The following is a 14,523-nucleotide window of genomic DNA, read 5'->3' as shown; positions in this document are numbered from 1 at the left end:
CAAATAAAAAACTTAATTCTTTTGTTGTTTTGTTTTGTTTAGACAGAATCTTATGTGTCCCAGGCTAGCCTCAAACTCAATATGTAGTTATAAACGACCTTAATTGTAGACCCTCCTGCATCCTCCCAAATGCTGAGATTGCAGACGTGCATTACCATACCTTTAATATCCAATGTTGGGGATCAACCTTGGGCATGCTGGGCAAGCCCTTTGACTTTGCTAAACCGTCCTCAGAGCCCCTGGTTGATACGACCTCCTTACCATATGCTGTACATCTTAGCAAACTGGCCTTCTCCTGCAGGTCCTTCACGGAGCAACTGAGGAAGATCTCGAGAGATGCTGGGATGCCTATCCAGGGTCAGCCCTGCTTCTGTAAATATGCACAGGGTGCAGACAGTGTGGAACCCATGTTCCGACACCTGAAGAACACATACGCTGGTCTCCAGCTGGTGGTGGTCATCCTGCCTGGCAAAACTCCTGTGTACGGTAGGTGTCAGCCCTCTGTAGGCTTCAGGGACTCCAGTGGCTGTGAGTGGCCTGTGCCCTTTGTGTTGAGGGATTCCAGTGGCTGTGAGTGGCCTGTTCCCCTTTGTGTTGACTGAACTGAGTGGTTGGTTCTTGCCCATTCCTGAGCTTGAGAAGGGAAGACAGCGGTCTGGGTTACTCTAGTACATGTTTGGGCCATTGTCATTGTCTTGAATGAGGCCATAGTCCCAGATATCAAGCAACTCCCAGTGGCCCATAGCTGCAGATAGTTTTTGCAATTGCACAATGTTTGGAATTTTAGGAACTTTTCAGAGGATGTATAAATGTCTGTTCCCCTGTGTGTTGACACTAACACCCCAAGAGAGGGTGTTGGTAGTTGTTAGTCATTCCTGGAGGTTGGTTGCAGTTTATTAGTAATCATGGTCAATAATGACACACAAGGAAATAAAATTAGATTCAGGGGTCTCTCTCTCTCCCCTCTATCCTCTTTCTCCTATCTAGTGGTGGGTAAATCCAGTAAATAAAGGGTTGGAAAAAGAAGAACCCACAGAGTAGCAAAGGCCAGCTATAGCCCATAATTGACTTGAGTTGAGGATTGGTTTCATATTCATGCTGTGGCATGAGTGTTGGCAGATAGAAGAGAGTCCCCTGATATGCCAGTGTTCCCACTGGCTCTTAATTCCCTAGGGCTCAGTCAGCATGTCTGATCTCTGCCACCACCCCAGACAAGGGTGGGTTTCTTTGTTAGAGGGTAGTTGCTCATTCATCAGTGGCGAGCCCAATGATGCTGGAGAAGAGGGAATGGATCAGGTACAGCCTTCTGTTCAGGAGCCCTTCAGCAGGGCAGGGATGTTATATGGACAGATCTGTAAGCTGAGAGCTATCTGTCCCGCAGGCTTTCAGCAAAAGGGTCTTGGTGTGTGATCTGGTGGTGCAGGAGTCAAGAAAAGCAACTGGGCTTCCTGGTGGTTGTTGCTGGTAGGGATCTGTCCTATCTAATCATGGGCAGACCACAGACCCACGACAGCCGTGCTTTCCCCTCTAAGTTCAAAGAAGGCTTTCTCATGGCAGTGGTGTTTAGTTTCTAGAACAGTCCTAAGAGCAATGACCAGCTGCTTCAGGAAGGAATCTGGGGATGGACGAGTGTGGATCCCCACGGCACTTTGAAGTTCTGTGTTTGCCAAGGGTTTTGAGGAGGCCTGTGGTTTTATTTTTAGCTACCCAGGCATTTGCTTAACATGAGGTGTCATTTCTGCTGAGGAGTGATGAAGCCTTGGTTATAGCCGGCTTCTGCTCACATACATACACACACACACCCGGGCCCAGGATCACAAATGGCTGCTATGAGATGTCCTTCCAGATTCCCATCCTGAGGGAGACAGAGACAGGTGCCTGGCAGTGCTAAATCAGGATTCAGCCAGGAGCCCTGCCCCTCCGTCTGCCAGCATCTTCCATAGGCTGACTTCAGGCAGCTGCCATGGCTGAACACTGCACCAATGCAGTCCAAATGGGGGCAGAAGACAACTGCTTCTGTTTGGGAGTTGTGACATGTGCGCCTCTGCTCCACAGCGGAAGTCAAGCGTGTAGGAGACACGGTGCTGGGGATGGCTACACAGTGCGTCCAGATGAAGAACGTGCAGAGGACCACGCCACAGACCCTATCCAATCTCTGCTTAAAGATCAATGTCAAACTGGGAGGTGTCAACAACATCCTGCTGCCACAGGGCAGGTGAGGTGGTCACACCCTGCACATACACCAGCTGGCTTAAGTGGTCAGTGGAGAGGTGCTCACAGGTAGTTTATGTGGGCATTAAGTCTCGGGCCCCTCAGAACCAGGGGCATCAGGGGTGGGTGACTGCTAGGGGTGGATTCCCTAATAGTTGAAAGTTGGTGCGAAGCCATTGTCACCCTGCTCCTTGTGACAGGGCCAGCAATCTCCACTGAAGAGTCAGGAAAGTAAGCGGCCTCAGGACAGGGCAGGAAATGGGCTTCCACAGACTTGTCAGCTGGTCCCTGGAGCTTTACTGCAGTGTAGACTCCAGTGTTTCCCACTCTGGTTACCCAGGGCTGGTAGCTTACTGCTAGAATCAAAGTACTTTGGGGCTGAAAATTGCCTATAGAAGCCACTATTGATGAGTCCCATGTCTAGGCCAGGACTTAGGCCAAGTGCTGGCTGTCAACGTGCCCCATAGGGCTAAGGGATGGGGATGTGGAACTGTGTCTTCTTTGGGTGCTTCCCATGGTCAGTCTGCTACCCTAGGTGTTAGCGGACAAGGTTCAAATTACTGCTTGTCCCTTTTTTGAACAGTGGACAAAAGAGTGAGCAGAATAGTAGCTTTGGCTGAGGAAACTGTCTATAGAAACTGAGAATGAGGGGCAGGCCTATGCTGTTGGGACTGCCTGTGGCTCCAGGCAGCGCAGACTTGGGAGTCCTCTTGTGCTGGGCCACCCTAGGCTGAAGTTGGGGACTAGCATGATGAGGAACCCCAATGTTTTGGAGATGAGGACAGGTGGACTAGATTGGAGAGATTAAAGGGAGGAAGGCAGTTGTCTCATGCTCTTGGTCTAGTTAGTGTCAAAGACAGGGCCCTCCTGAAGGGGGAGTGACTTGGGCTGGGAAGCTGAGCTCTGGGAAAGCTCAATGTCAGAGCACAGGAATCATGAGACTGGATGAGCATCCTTGAGTGAACGGCAAGGAGATCTTAGCCCCGTGCCCAAGGTTCAGGGACACTTGTAATAGACAGAAAGGGAAGGCAGGGAGGGAAGGCACCTGAGTCATGGTGCCCAAGGAAGTGTGTCTTGCATCACAAAATGCCAATGAGCCACACTGTGTGGCCTGATTATTGGACCCAGTGATAGGGAAGTCACTGGAGACCTTGAAAGGGGAATCTTGTTGCCATGGCAGCATGAGTTGAGTTAGAGAAGCCTGGGAGGCACCAGCAGCCTGGGCTCATGGGAAGGAAGCTTTGCTGGGCTCCAGATGAGAGGAAGCCAAGCGCAGGTGTGCCTTGCTTGTGGCAAGTGAGTCACATCCACCCACGTGTAGAAATACAGCTGCTGCACAGCTGTACCTGGTGGCCTGGTGGTGTCAGGGAAGTAATCAGGATCTGTGGGGGTACCTCTCATCTCACCTTCAGCAGAGGAGAGCAAGGCCAAGGGGCATAGGCACCTCAAGTGGTTAGCAGGACCACAGTGCCACAGATGACCTAAGTCTGAGGCTGGGTGCAGGGCCCTGGTGGTGGTTGCAACCACAATGGAGATTAAAGGACCACTTGCCCTCCTCTCCCTGGAAAAGGCACGTAAATGCACATGCTTTTAACTCCTAGGAAGCATTTTCTTTCTTACATGGTTATATCCTAAATGAGTGCCAAGGAGAAATCCTGCTGTTGTCACTCACACACACACTCATACACACGCACGCACGCACACACACACACGCACGTCTCCATTGTGCCTGACTTTGATTGGGAGATGACAATGGGCAATAGAAACACTCCCTCTAAGTGTGCCACACTTGACACAAATGTGAAGTCACCTCACAGAGATGTGGCATTCAGCTGGTATCATGGTTGCTCATGATCTAGGGTCTCACACAGAGAATATTGTCTGGACTCCACACACTTAAGGACAAAGATGCCCTTCTGGCCATCTCTCCTTGCCAACAGTGTCAAATTGTCTTTTGGTTCTTTGTGATAGTCTCAGGCCACCTTTAGAATAATCAGGTTTCTTTTGGCACAAAGTGTGGAGGCATAGTCTTATGATCTCAGCATTTGAAAGGTCGTGGCAGTGGGACTGGAAGTCTACGACCAGTCTGAAATACATGAGACTATGTCTCAAAATAAAGGGGAGAGGGGAAAAGAAAATCACGGGAAGGCAGGCAGGATGGGTAAACCCCTTTCTGATGGCCATGTTGCATGCCCTCTCTGGCCATAAGTAGCAGTCACAAAGGTTGCTGGTGTCAGACGGGTGTGGGAGGTGTACCACCAAGCCTCTCTGTGTACCTCTAGAAGAGCAGTCACCATAAAGATGTAGCTGCTCCTGGTTGTGAACGGTGTATGATAGGCCTGGCCCCTACAATGTAGGAGTCGAGACAAGCCTGCTGGTCTTGTGGGTGCTGTGTGAAGAGCTATCATTTTCCCTACCTCCCCTTCCCTCACCACACATGCCACCATTCAGATGGTCAGCATTCCGCCTGAAGGTCTCAGCCAGAAATGATGGCCATGGAAGAAGATGGCCAGGGTGCTGGGAGTTGGGAATGTATCCTGTGGTTAAGACCCAGGATGCTACTCAAACTCCTGGGCTCTGGCAGACCCTCCCCACAACAGAACAAGTTGATCTCAGGGCAGGGCAGATCCTGGGGTAACCCTATGGAGGTAGAAGGTCTTGAACAAGGCAACCCCCAGTACCCAACCAGGCCAGCTGCATACTCAGCTCCCAGTCCCGCCTTCTTGGGCTCTTTCTCAAGTGCATAACACACATCATTGTTTAATCCAGTAGGCTTTCTGTGTGTGTTTAAGGGTAAAGATTCTGTTGAGGGCTGGGAGGTCTCTCACTTGGTAAAGTACTTGCATAGCATATATAAGGTCCTGGGTTCAAGGCCAGCCTAAACCAGATGGGTTTGGTGGTACATGCCTGTCATCCTGGCACTGAGGTAGAGGCAGAAAGATCTCTTTAAAAATGCCCATGTTTGAGCTAGGGTTGCCTCCCAGAGCTGGGTAGGAATAGCTTCTGTTGTTAGACATCCATGCATTCTCTGAAGCTTGGGCCTCAAACACCCACTTTCTTGTAGGCCTCCAGTGTTCCAGCAACCTGTCATCTTCCTGGGAGCCGATGTCACCCACCCACCAGCTGGGGATGGGAAGAAACCTTCGATTGCTGCTGTGAGTGTCCTCACCGTCCTCTGGCGTCTCTGCTGGGGTCATGTTGCCCCTCGAGTGTCTGGTCTGTTTGCAGTGATGTGTGGAGGAGAAAGACATGGAAGTCACTCACCTGCTTGGCTGGTCTAACCATGATCTAAAGGCAAATGGGTGATGGGGTGACAACGGTGATGTCACAGGTGTGTGGGCTGCCATCTACCCTGCTGTCTGTGCTGATCTGATGGGAACATTACCTCTGGCTCCTCCGTGTCCGTCAAGGTAGCCTTGGTCGACCACTCAGTGTCCACTCCCTCCACTGTCAGAAGACGGGCCTGTCATGGTACAGTGGCCAGGCATGGACTTCTATAGTGGGGTTTGGCCCTCTGGAGTGCAGAGTGCAATGGGTGTCCTCTTACCACCCCTCTAGTCAGGAAATACAGGGTTCTGGAGCCATGGCGGTTGCACATATGAAAGGAAACAATAGCTCTTTTGGATCGTTTATCTGAACCATGGATCCTGTCCTCACAAGTGCCCATCAGCACAATCAGTTTCTCCAACTGATTTGTCTAAGTGCCTCAAAGAAGTGCTCACCTGGGGAACGGGACCAAAAGGCCCCGTGCACGGTGGCCTGTAGATGGGCTCAGCCTTGATAAGTGGGCTCCAGAACTCCTCATTTGGTATGGCAGTACCAGCCTCATGCCCAGCTGAGCCTCAGCATCAAGCCATTCTCTACTGTTTCTCACCTATAATTAATCTCTCTGGGCTTTTTCACATGTACTGCAGTCAGCTCAGTGCCTGGCATACAGTAGGTGCTAACCAGACTTAACATCATTGTTTTATTTAATCTGTATTAGAGGGTAGAGCATGGGGTGTGATGTAGGATAAGACCCCGTTTGCATCATGTGTGCTGTGCATAGTTCTTGGGTGTGGCTTTCAGGTGGTATCCAGAGTCAAGATTCCTGATGACAGGAGAGACCTGCACAGCCAATGTGCTTGGGGTCTGGCCCAGGTCTTGGGCTCTACCTGATCATTGTTGGCTTTGTTTTCTCTGGGTCATTGTTGTGATGCTGTCTGTAGGCTTCGGAGGCAAGTGTATTAGTTACACAGACACAATTTATTAGGTTGACTTAGAGGATGTAGTCTTAAAACAGAAAGGCCAAGAGTAATTAGTCGTTGTTCAGTCCACAAGGCTGTATGTCTCTGCGGTCCCAGTTTGGTGCTAGAGTCCAGGAGAACTCCTAGAGAGTTGTTGGTCTTCAGTCTTAAGTTGGAACCTGCCTGTAGTAACAGGATAGACAAACTTGTCAACAACAAGCAGGCAAAAAGTAGAAGGCTGCCACTAAGTAAGAAGTGTGACTCAAACTGGGCAGTGGTGGTGCACTTGGGAGGCAGAAGCAGGCAGATTTCTGAGTTCGAGTCCAGCCTGGTCTACAGAGTGAGTTCCAGAGGAACCCTGTCTCAAAAAACCAAAACAAAACAAAATGAGGTGTGACTCAGATTTTGGTGGGTTTTCCCACCTTTGGTGATCCTGTCTGCAAAATCCCCCATAAGCTTACCTAGCTGCTTTGGTCTAAGTTGACACCAGATGTAGGTGAGTTGATAACCAAGATCAGAGCCAGGCTTATCAAATTCTAAAGAACAGAAATCTATGTTTATTACTGGTGTCCTCAATTCTCAATCAATAGAACAGGTCTCTGTTTGTGTTGATTTATTACTATTTATGCCAACTTAAAGTATTTCTTGAACAAGGAATCTGGGAGGGCTTAGAGAGTGCTGTGTAAGCTTCTCAGAGGAGTAGCTGGCTTAGAGGAGTAGCTGGCCACCTGCTTCCTGGGAACACAGGGCTCTTCCCCTGTATGCTTTCAAGGTAGAAAGAAGTGGGTTCCCTAACCCAGAAGCGGGCAGGCTTTCACTATAGCTGTCCATTTACTTTTGGTCCCCTGACCTCAGAACTCTAGCAGCATCATGGCACTCTGGCTCTCTGGTTGCTCCTTCAGATGAGCCCTTGAACAGCCAAGTTGCTTCAAGGGGCTGTGACCTTCCTAGGGATCTAAGTCTGGGAATACTAAATCTTTGGTGGGCATATGGCAATTTGGAGAAGTGCTTGCTCCTGAAAATCTAGAGGCACCCCCCAGTTGCTTTCTTTTTACAGGTAACTCAGCCACTTGACCATATACACAGAAAGGCTCAGTATTGCCTTTTTCTTGTGTACCGTGGGGCAAGTATGCCATCTTGAGAAGGTACCTAGCAGTACTTTCTGCTGTGAGGGACACTGGCAGAAGATGCTTTTTTACAGGCCAGTCTCTGGCTGGACCCTCGAAGAGGGACTCCTGGAGCCCTTGTCTCCCACTGACTGTATGTCCCACAGGTTGTGGGCAGCATGGACGCACACCCCAACCGCTACTGTGCCACCGTGCGCGTGCAGCAGCACCGACAGGAGATCATCCAGGACCTGGCTGCTATGGTTCGAGAGCTGCTCATTCAGTTCTACAAATCGACACGCTTCAAGCCCACCCGCATCATCTTCTACAGAGATGGCGTCTCCGAGGGCCAGTTCCAGCAGGTGGGCTGCTCTGCACCATCCTCTTTGCCTCTGTCAGTCAGCTGCTCATAGTGGGGAAGGGAGATGGTGGTGTGGTCTGTGCCCTATAAGGTTTCAGGGCCCATGGCAATTTGGAGAAGTGCTTGCTCCTGAAAATCTAGAGGCACCCCCCAGTTGCTTTCTTTTTACAGGTAACTCAGCCACTTGACCATATATACAGAAAGGCTCAGTATTGTGGGGGAATGCAGGAGGGAAGTTTTGGATATAAGCTTGGGCAGTGGAGACCTGGGTGAGGATAGAACCTCAGGCCAGGGAATGTGAAGGCAGACTGGAAATTTTTACCTGCTCTGGGCATTTCTAAGATCAGAAGTGCTTGAGAATCTACTTACTTGCCTAGACCACAGGCTGATGACATGCAGTAAAGTACATGTTCGTTTGCTTCCTAGTTAGGGCAGAAGCTGCAACTTTTCCTCTTCAGAACAGAAACTCATGGCCCATAGAATACACTGTCTGCCTCAGTTCTTTGTGGCCAAGCCTCTACTGCTGTGTTCTGCAAGAGCTGTGGTGACAGCTTCCACAATGTACTTCCATGACCTAGAGCCCCATTGCCTCTCAGACCGGCCTCCTGGGCTTCCAGTCTTTCCCAGTGCTTCTCCCTTGTAGGAAGATCAGGCCTGTGTCATTCTCGGCTCCATTGCTCAGAGAATATCAGAATCCCCACAGCTCAACTGTCTGCACATTGTAAACGGACTGAGACTGTTAAATCTGGGCGAAGCCAAGGGTGATACACATGCCTTTAATCCTAGCACTGAGGAGGCAGAGGCAGGCAGATCTCTGAGTTCAGCCAGGGCAGAATAATAAGACTTTGACCCAGAAATGGGTGTGGATGGACGGATGGATGGATGGGCAGACAGACACATGAAAAGATGAAAAAGAACAGCCCGGTCTTAGTGTGTACCTGCAGTCCCTCTGAACACTTGAGCGGAAAAATTATCTAAGCCAAGACTTTGAGGCTAGAGTGAGCAAGGTGGAGAAACACTATCCTGCCACAACAAAAAGCCACTATTTCTGTACTTCACATGAGCCCTTCAGTGCAGGACCCATAGTTGACAGGCAGAGGCGGGGGCATTGCTGGGGGACTATGTGAGCTGAGATGGGAGCTCAGATGGGAGTCCTGGTCTGGCTCGGGCGAGCGTTTGTCTTTCCTTTCCTCTCAGTAAGCAGCACATGGCTGCCTTGTCCAAGCCTGTGCATTTCATGGTGCTGTCTTATGAGCACTGAGAACATTATGGACTCCAAGCTAAGCAGTTTTGTGTACCTTCTAATTTTAGAACCTGTGTGCACTCAGTCCCTATGTAGATGAAATCTTGACTATAATTTTTACTATCAAATCCAGAGAAGCTAGAGTTACCTGGGAAAGGGGAACCTCAATGAAGAAGTTCTCTCACTCAGATTGGCCTGTTGGTGTGATGACCGTGGGACATCCTCATATTGCTGTGTGATGTAGGTTTAGTCTGCTTGGGCAGCACCATTCCTAGACAAGTGGGTCTGGGCTGTCTGAGAAAGCTGGCTGAGGTGGCTATATTGGTGCATGCCCACTACTGAGGAGGTAGAAGCAGATATATCTGTGAATTCAGGGCACTCTAGTCTACATAATGAGTTACAGGCTAGTCAGAATAAACAAAAATGAGAGCAAGCAAGCTAGTTAGCTAAGCAAGCCAGCAAGTACTTTTCTTCCGTGTGTTCTGTTGTGTTCCTACCCTCCCTTCCCTCGGTGATGGGATATGGTTTGGAAGTGTAAGCTAGTTAAACCCCTTTCCTTCCCAATTGCTTTGGGTCAGTCTTTATATCACAGTAACAGAATGAAACTAGTCCAGCTGTCAGAAGGCAGAGTGGTGTACCTGACCCAGTCCCGGCAAACTGGAAAAGCATCTGCCACCTGCCTTTGTCCTGCAGGTTCTCCACCACGAGCTCCTGGCCATCAGAGAGGCCTGCATAAAGCTGGAGAAGGACTACCAGCCAGGGATCACGTTCATCGTGGTGCAGAAGCGGCACCACACACGCCTCTTCTGCACAGACAAAAACGAGCGGGTGAGTCATAGCCCTGTGGCTGCCACAGTCTGGGGAGACTCTTCTGAAACGTGCGCCTCCATGAGGACCCAGGCTTGGGTTTCTAGCAAAGCTTTGATGAGGAGGGTCCAGGCTCAAAATGTCATTTATCTGGTAAATGATGGGAGAGGTGGCTCAGAAATAAATAGTCAGAACTCCTGGCAGTGGGGCTGGGGGTGTCTGGTTTAGTTGGTAGGATAGTACCTAGCATGTGCGAAGACCCAGGTTTGATCCCCAGCTTTGAATAAACTGTAACCCAAGTAACAGGAGGTAGGCACAGCAGCATCGAGAATTTAGGTCATCCATGGCTACAAAACAAGTACAAGACCCTGCCTCAAAAAGAAAGGAAGGAGGAGTAAAATTGGGAGGAGCAGAGAATTGAGAGAAACCAGCCATTGAGGGTGGTGGATTGGGCAGTCAGTGTGAGAGGACAGAGCCAGCCTGAGGCTCTCCACAGAGCATGGCTGACTCTGGGAACATACACATCTCGTGCTCTCCATCCAGAGAAAGGTAAGGGTCCTTGGGCATGTGTGTACATGTATATGGGTGTACACATGCAGAGACCAGAAGACCAAACCCAAAGTGTCATCCAGCAAGCCCCAGGGATCCTGTTTGTACCTTTGCAACCCTGGAATTGTAAGAGTGCCACCGCCCTTGGTGTTCTTATGTGGCTTCTTGGGATTAAATTCAGGCCTTTGTGCTTACGTGGCATGGCAAGCACTGTGCTGACTGAGCCATCTCCCAAGACCCAGAAAAATATGTTCTGTACTTCTATCAGCACAATGAGGCACATGTCCATGTTAAAGGCAGTGGCTTGGGAGACCTCAAGGTGTCTACCAGACCTTGAACTCAGCGCTGCGGGTCCAGACCCATCAGGCCTGGGATCACCACACTGTTGCAAGATGGTCACTGCAGTTCAGCTCTGCCCAATGGCCTCCAGCGTAGCCCAGTGTTTGTAAGTGTTATGAAGTGACTGAGGTAGAACTTACCACAAAGAAACCACTTCACAATAAATACTGTAGCTATGGTCTCCAATGTCCCCAGTGGTATATCCTAAAATGATGTAAAAGGGGGGGGGGAGGGGAATCAACAGCAAAAGCTTGCAGAATTTCAAAGGGAAATTGACAAATACAGTGTCACAGGTGGATGTTGTGACACACCTCTGTTGGAACCTGAAATGGTGGGGATGAGAGGGAGTGTCGAGAAGAGCTGCAGGTGCTGAGCTGCAGGTGCTGAGTTCTGTGGAAGGACCCTGATCTCATAGAAACCATATGTTTTGATCATTGTGCAAATGAAGTTTAAGAATGCTTGAGCTTGACACTTTCACTTCGCTGCCCGCTGCTCATGCATTAAAGATAGAACGGAAACTTCAGAGCACTTGCAGCTGAACAAAACCAAATGGTTTCATACCAGATCAGCCTGGAGACTTGAGTGCATTCATTATAAAATGAGAAATGGCCCTGCAGACCATGAAGGGAAGCTGTGGCGCCTGAAGCAAGGGCCCCCTTGCAGCCCCGTGTCTCTGTTGCTAGAGGTATTACTGCTTGGAGGCAGCTCTCCTCCCTAGAATAGGCAATAATGAGGAAGCAGATTAAATCTGCCTCCTTGGATGCCCAGGAGGAGGGAGAAGATACGCTCTGGGGAAGCAGGCGGCATCAATTTCCTGGATAGTGACACTTAGCCAGTGAAGTCTGAGACGTGCCACAAATGCTTATGGAGTTAGGTATATTTACAAAATCATCTCTGGAACTAAACCCAAAAAAATCCTTTTTTAAAAGCTGCCCATGCCAAAAGTCTCAGGATCCAGAAAGCTTTATGGGCAGGTTTCCCACACAGACCTTCAGCTGTGAATCCTCACAGAATGTGGCAGAGAACAGTAAAGACACAGTTATGTACTCTGAATATTATTTAGCAGCTTTGGATTTATGATGGCCAGAAGAGAGTATCAGGCAGGTCCCTCGGACCCTGAAACTAGACTTGTGGATGGCAATGAGCAAACATGTGGGTCTGGAGACCCATTCAGTCTTCTGCAAGAGCAGCAAGTACTCTTAACCACTGACCTGCCTCCCCACTTCCTAGTTACGCAGTTACTTTATGAGTTTAGTTTGCAGGCATGTTTCAGCCACTCTTCAAGGAATAATGTTTTGTTAAGACCTGTGATGTCACAGGTCTGCAGTCCTAGCTTCTAAGTATCTAAGACAGGAGAGTCATAAGTTCAGGGGTAGCCTAGAGTATAGAACAGAGGCCTTTCTTGAAAAGCAGAAAAAGGACAAAAGCTTGTGCAGTTTTAGAAAAGAGTTATTACACACATCACAACACTAAATGTGGACAAATTTGGGGACATGACACTGAAATCCAGAACAGAGGGTCTGAGTTGTAACTCCATCTGTTTCCCTGGCCCTGCCCACAAGGATAGGACTGACCAAAGGGCGTGGCACTTAGTCCCTGGTGTATTGTTAAAGAGGAAGTGCGGGTGATGGGAACACAGCTCCATAACCAGCCAGGAACACAAAACTGACAGTTCTGTGTCCATCTCTGAGAAAAAGAAACTCCCTGAGCATTCTAAGAGACAGTGACACACGCCTGTCATCCCGGCAAGCAGGAGACTGAAGCAGGAGGATTGTCTTAACACTCTGTGAGTTCTAGTCCAGTCTGGGCTAAGTGAGACCCTGTCTATAAATATATAATAGAAGCATTTATGACATTATTGCTTGTGCTAGCAAGAAAAGTAAAAAGTAGCCATACCCAGAGGGGTCTTTCCCTCTTCCTCTTCCTCTCACTCCTCCTCCCCCTCTCTCTCCCTTCTCCTCTCTCCTCTCTCTAGTTGAAATATTTTAAGCTGAGCATGGTAGTGTACACCTCACTTCCAGCACTTAGGTAGAAGTGGAGGCATAAGGAGTTGGTCTCACCCTTAGCCACATAGAGAATTGGAACCTAGCCTATGCGATTGGAGCCTGTTCAGGCAGATCCTTCAGTAAACAGACCGTGCTTGACTATAGCATCTGGGTGCAGTGTGAACATTAACCCTAGCTCAAGGTAAGCTTCGAACATCGTTGGTACTTACCATATATTATCTGTACTGAGAAATGGGTGCTCCTGCCATCTTGCTGCCACTGCCCACCCACCCTGCTACACATGATGAACTCTCTGTGTTGTTGCAGGTTGGAAAGAGTGGGAACATTCCAGCAGGCACAACCGTAGACACGAAGATCACCCACCCCACTGAGTTTGACTTCTACCTGTGCAGTCACGCTGGCATCCAGGTAAGGAGCGAGGCTCCTTTGACTGACTGGGATGTTGGTGGTGGTGTTATACATTTGGGATGTTTTGTGACTACAGATGGGGCTGTAGCTCATTCTGTGGCCAGGAAAGGTGGGTGCTCGCCTAGGGTCCAGAAGAGATAGGAAGGGGACCTGTGTAGAAGTGGGTGTGGTGAGACCAAGGCATGAGGACCAGTGATTTGACAGGCAAGGCCAAGGAATGCAGCGTGTTCTGTGCTGGCAACTAGTGAGCTAAAAGGTGGGACTGCAGGAAGCCGCAGTGGTGGGGGCTAGAGGGGCGCATGTTCAGCCGCATGCCCGCAACCCATAAAATGCTAGGACAAGGAAGTACTGGAATGTTCTTTAGCAGCATTATGCCATCTTCCCAATAGTAGAGTGAGGTCTTTGAAGACTGGTTATTTAGTGGCAGAGAGTTGGGGGAAGGAGGAGCCAGCAGTGTTTCTTGCTGGGTGAATGCCACCCTTCCCTTGCAGAAGACTTTGGAGGGAGAAGTAGATCAAATATTCTCAACTCTCACTTTCTGGATGTTAATATATAGCTTTGATGGGAAATTTTTTTTGTGTGGTATTATAGATAAAATGTTTTAGAATACCTAATATACCCAGAGGGCATTGTCTTTGGCTCAGCTCCTTCTAAAATGTTTTTTTTTTTAATTGCTGCATCAAATGCATATTTAGGGGGTGTGGTGTGTAATGTGATTTTTAACGTATGTATGTCACCTCTGATGATAGGGTGAAACACCCTTCATACCCATCAGTCACCTCAGACTTTTTGACCAGTTCTCTATACTGGAACATTAAAAGACCTCTCTGCTGGCTATCTTGAGTTGTGGCCACATTTAATATTACTCATCAAGCTGGGTGTAGTAATCTAGGAAGCTGAGGCAGGAGGACTGTAAGTTCCAGGTCAGCCTAAACTAATGCTACAAGGCTTGGTTGGAGGAGGGAGCAATGAATGGATGACTCCTCAAGCTTCCCAAGTGCTAGGATCACAGGTGTGTGCCAGGATCACAGGTATGCACCACCATGCATGCCTGAATAGGAACGCTTGCTCTTGGTAAAGGTCTTATGGTGAGTCTTTCTCGGCCCTCTAATCTCTTTCAGGGGACAAGCCGTCCTTCCCACTACCACGTGCTTTGGGATGACAATCGTTTTTCTTCTGATGAGCTGCAGATTCTGACCTACCAGCTGTGTCACACCTACGTGCGCTGTACACGCTCTGTGTCAATACCTGCGCCAGCTTACTATGC

The 14,523-nt window shown here is 49.2% G+C and overlaps 1 protein-coding gene across 1 annotated transcript in view; it reads left to right on the top strand.

Annotated features, from left to right (window-relative positions):
- Ago2 (argonaute RISC catalytic component 2) overlaps positions 1-14,523 on the top strand; it is an 86,687-nt gene that overhangs the window by 64,799 nt on the left and 7,365 nt on the right. Inside the window, exons 12-18 of the mRNA XM_031359314.1 lie at positions 302-486; positions 2,056-2,215; positions 5,276-5,366; positions 7,711-7,905; positions 9,841-9,975; positions 13,155-13,256; positions 14,378-14,521. Of these exons, the coding sequence (XP_031215174.1) occupies positions 302-486; positions 2,056-2,215; positions 5,276-5,366; positions 7,711-7,905; positions 9,841-9,975; positions 13,155-13,256; positions 14,378-14,521 (1,012 nt within the window). The remainder of the gene's footprint in view (positions 1-301; positions 487-2,055; positions 2,216-5,275; positions 5,367-7,710; positions 7,906-9,840; positions 9,976-13,154; positions 13,257-14,377; positions 14,522-14,523) is intronic.

The sequence above is a fragment of the Mastomys coucha genome, unplaced genomic scaffold (assembly GCF_008632895.1).
Source record: "Mastomys coucha isolate ucsf_1 unplaced genomic scaffold, UCSF_Mcou_1 pScaffold11, whole genome shotgun sequence".
In the NCBI taxonomy this organism is placed as follows: Eukaryota; Metazoa; Chordata; class Mammalia; order Rodentia; family Muridae; genus Mastomys; species Mastomys coucha.
This window is presented reverse-complemented; position numbering and strand designations above follow the sequence as displayed.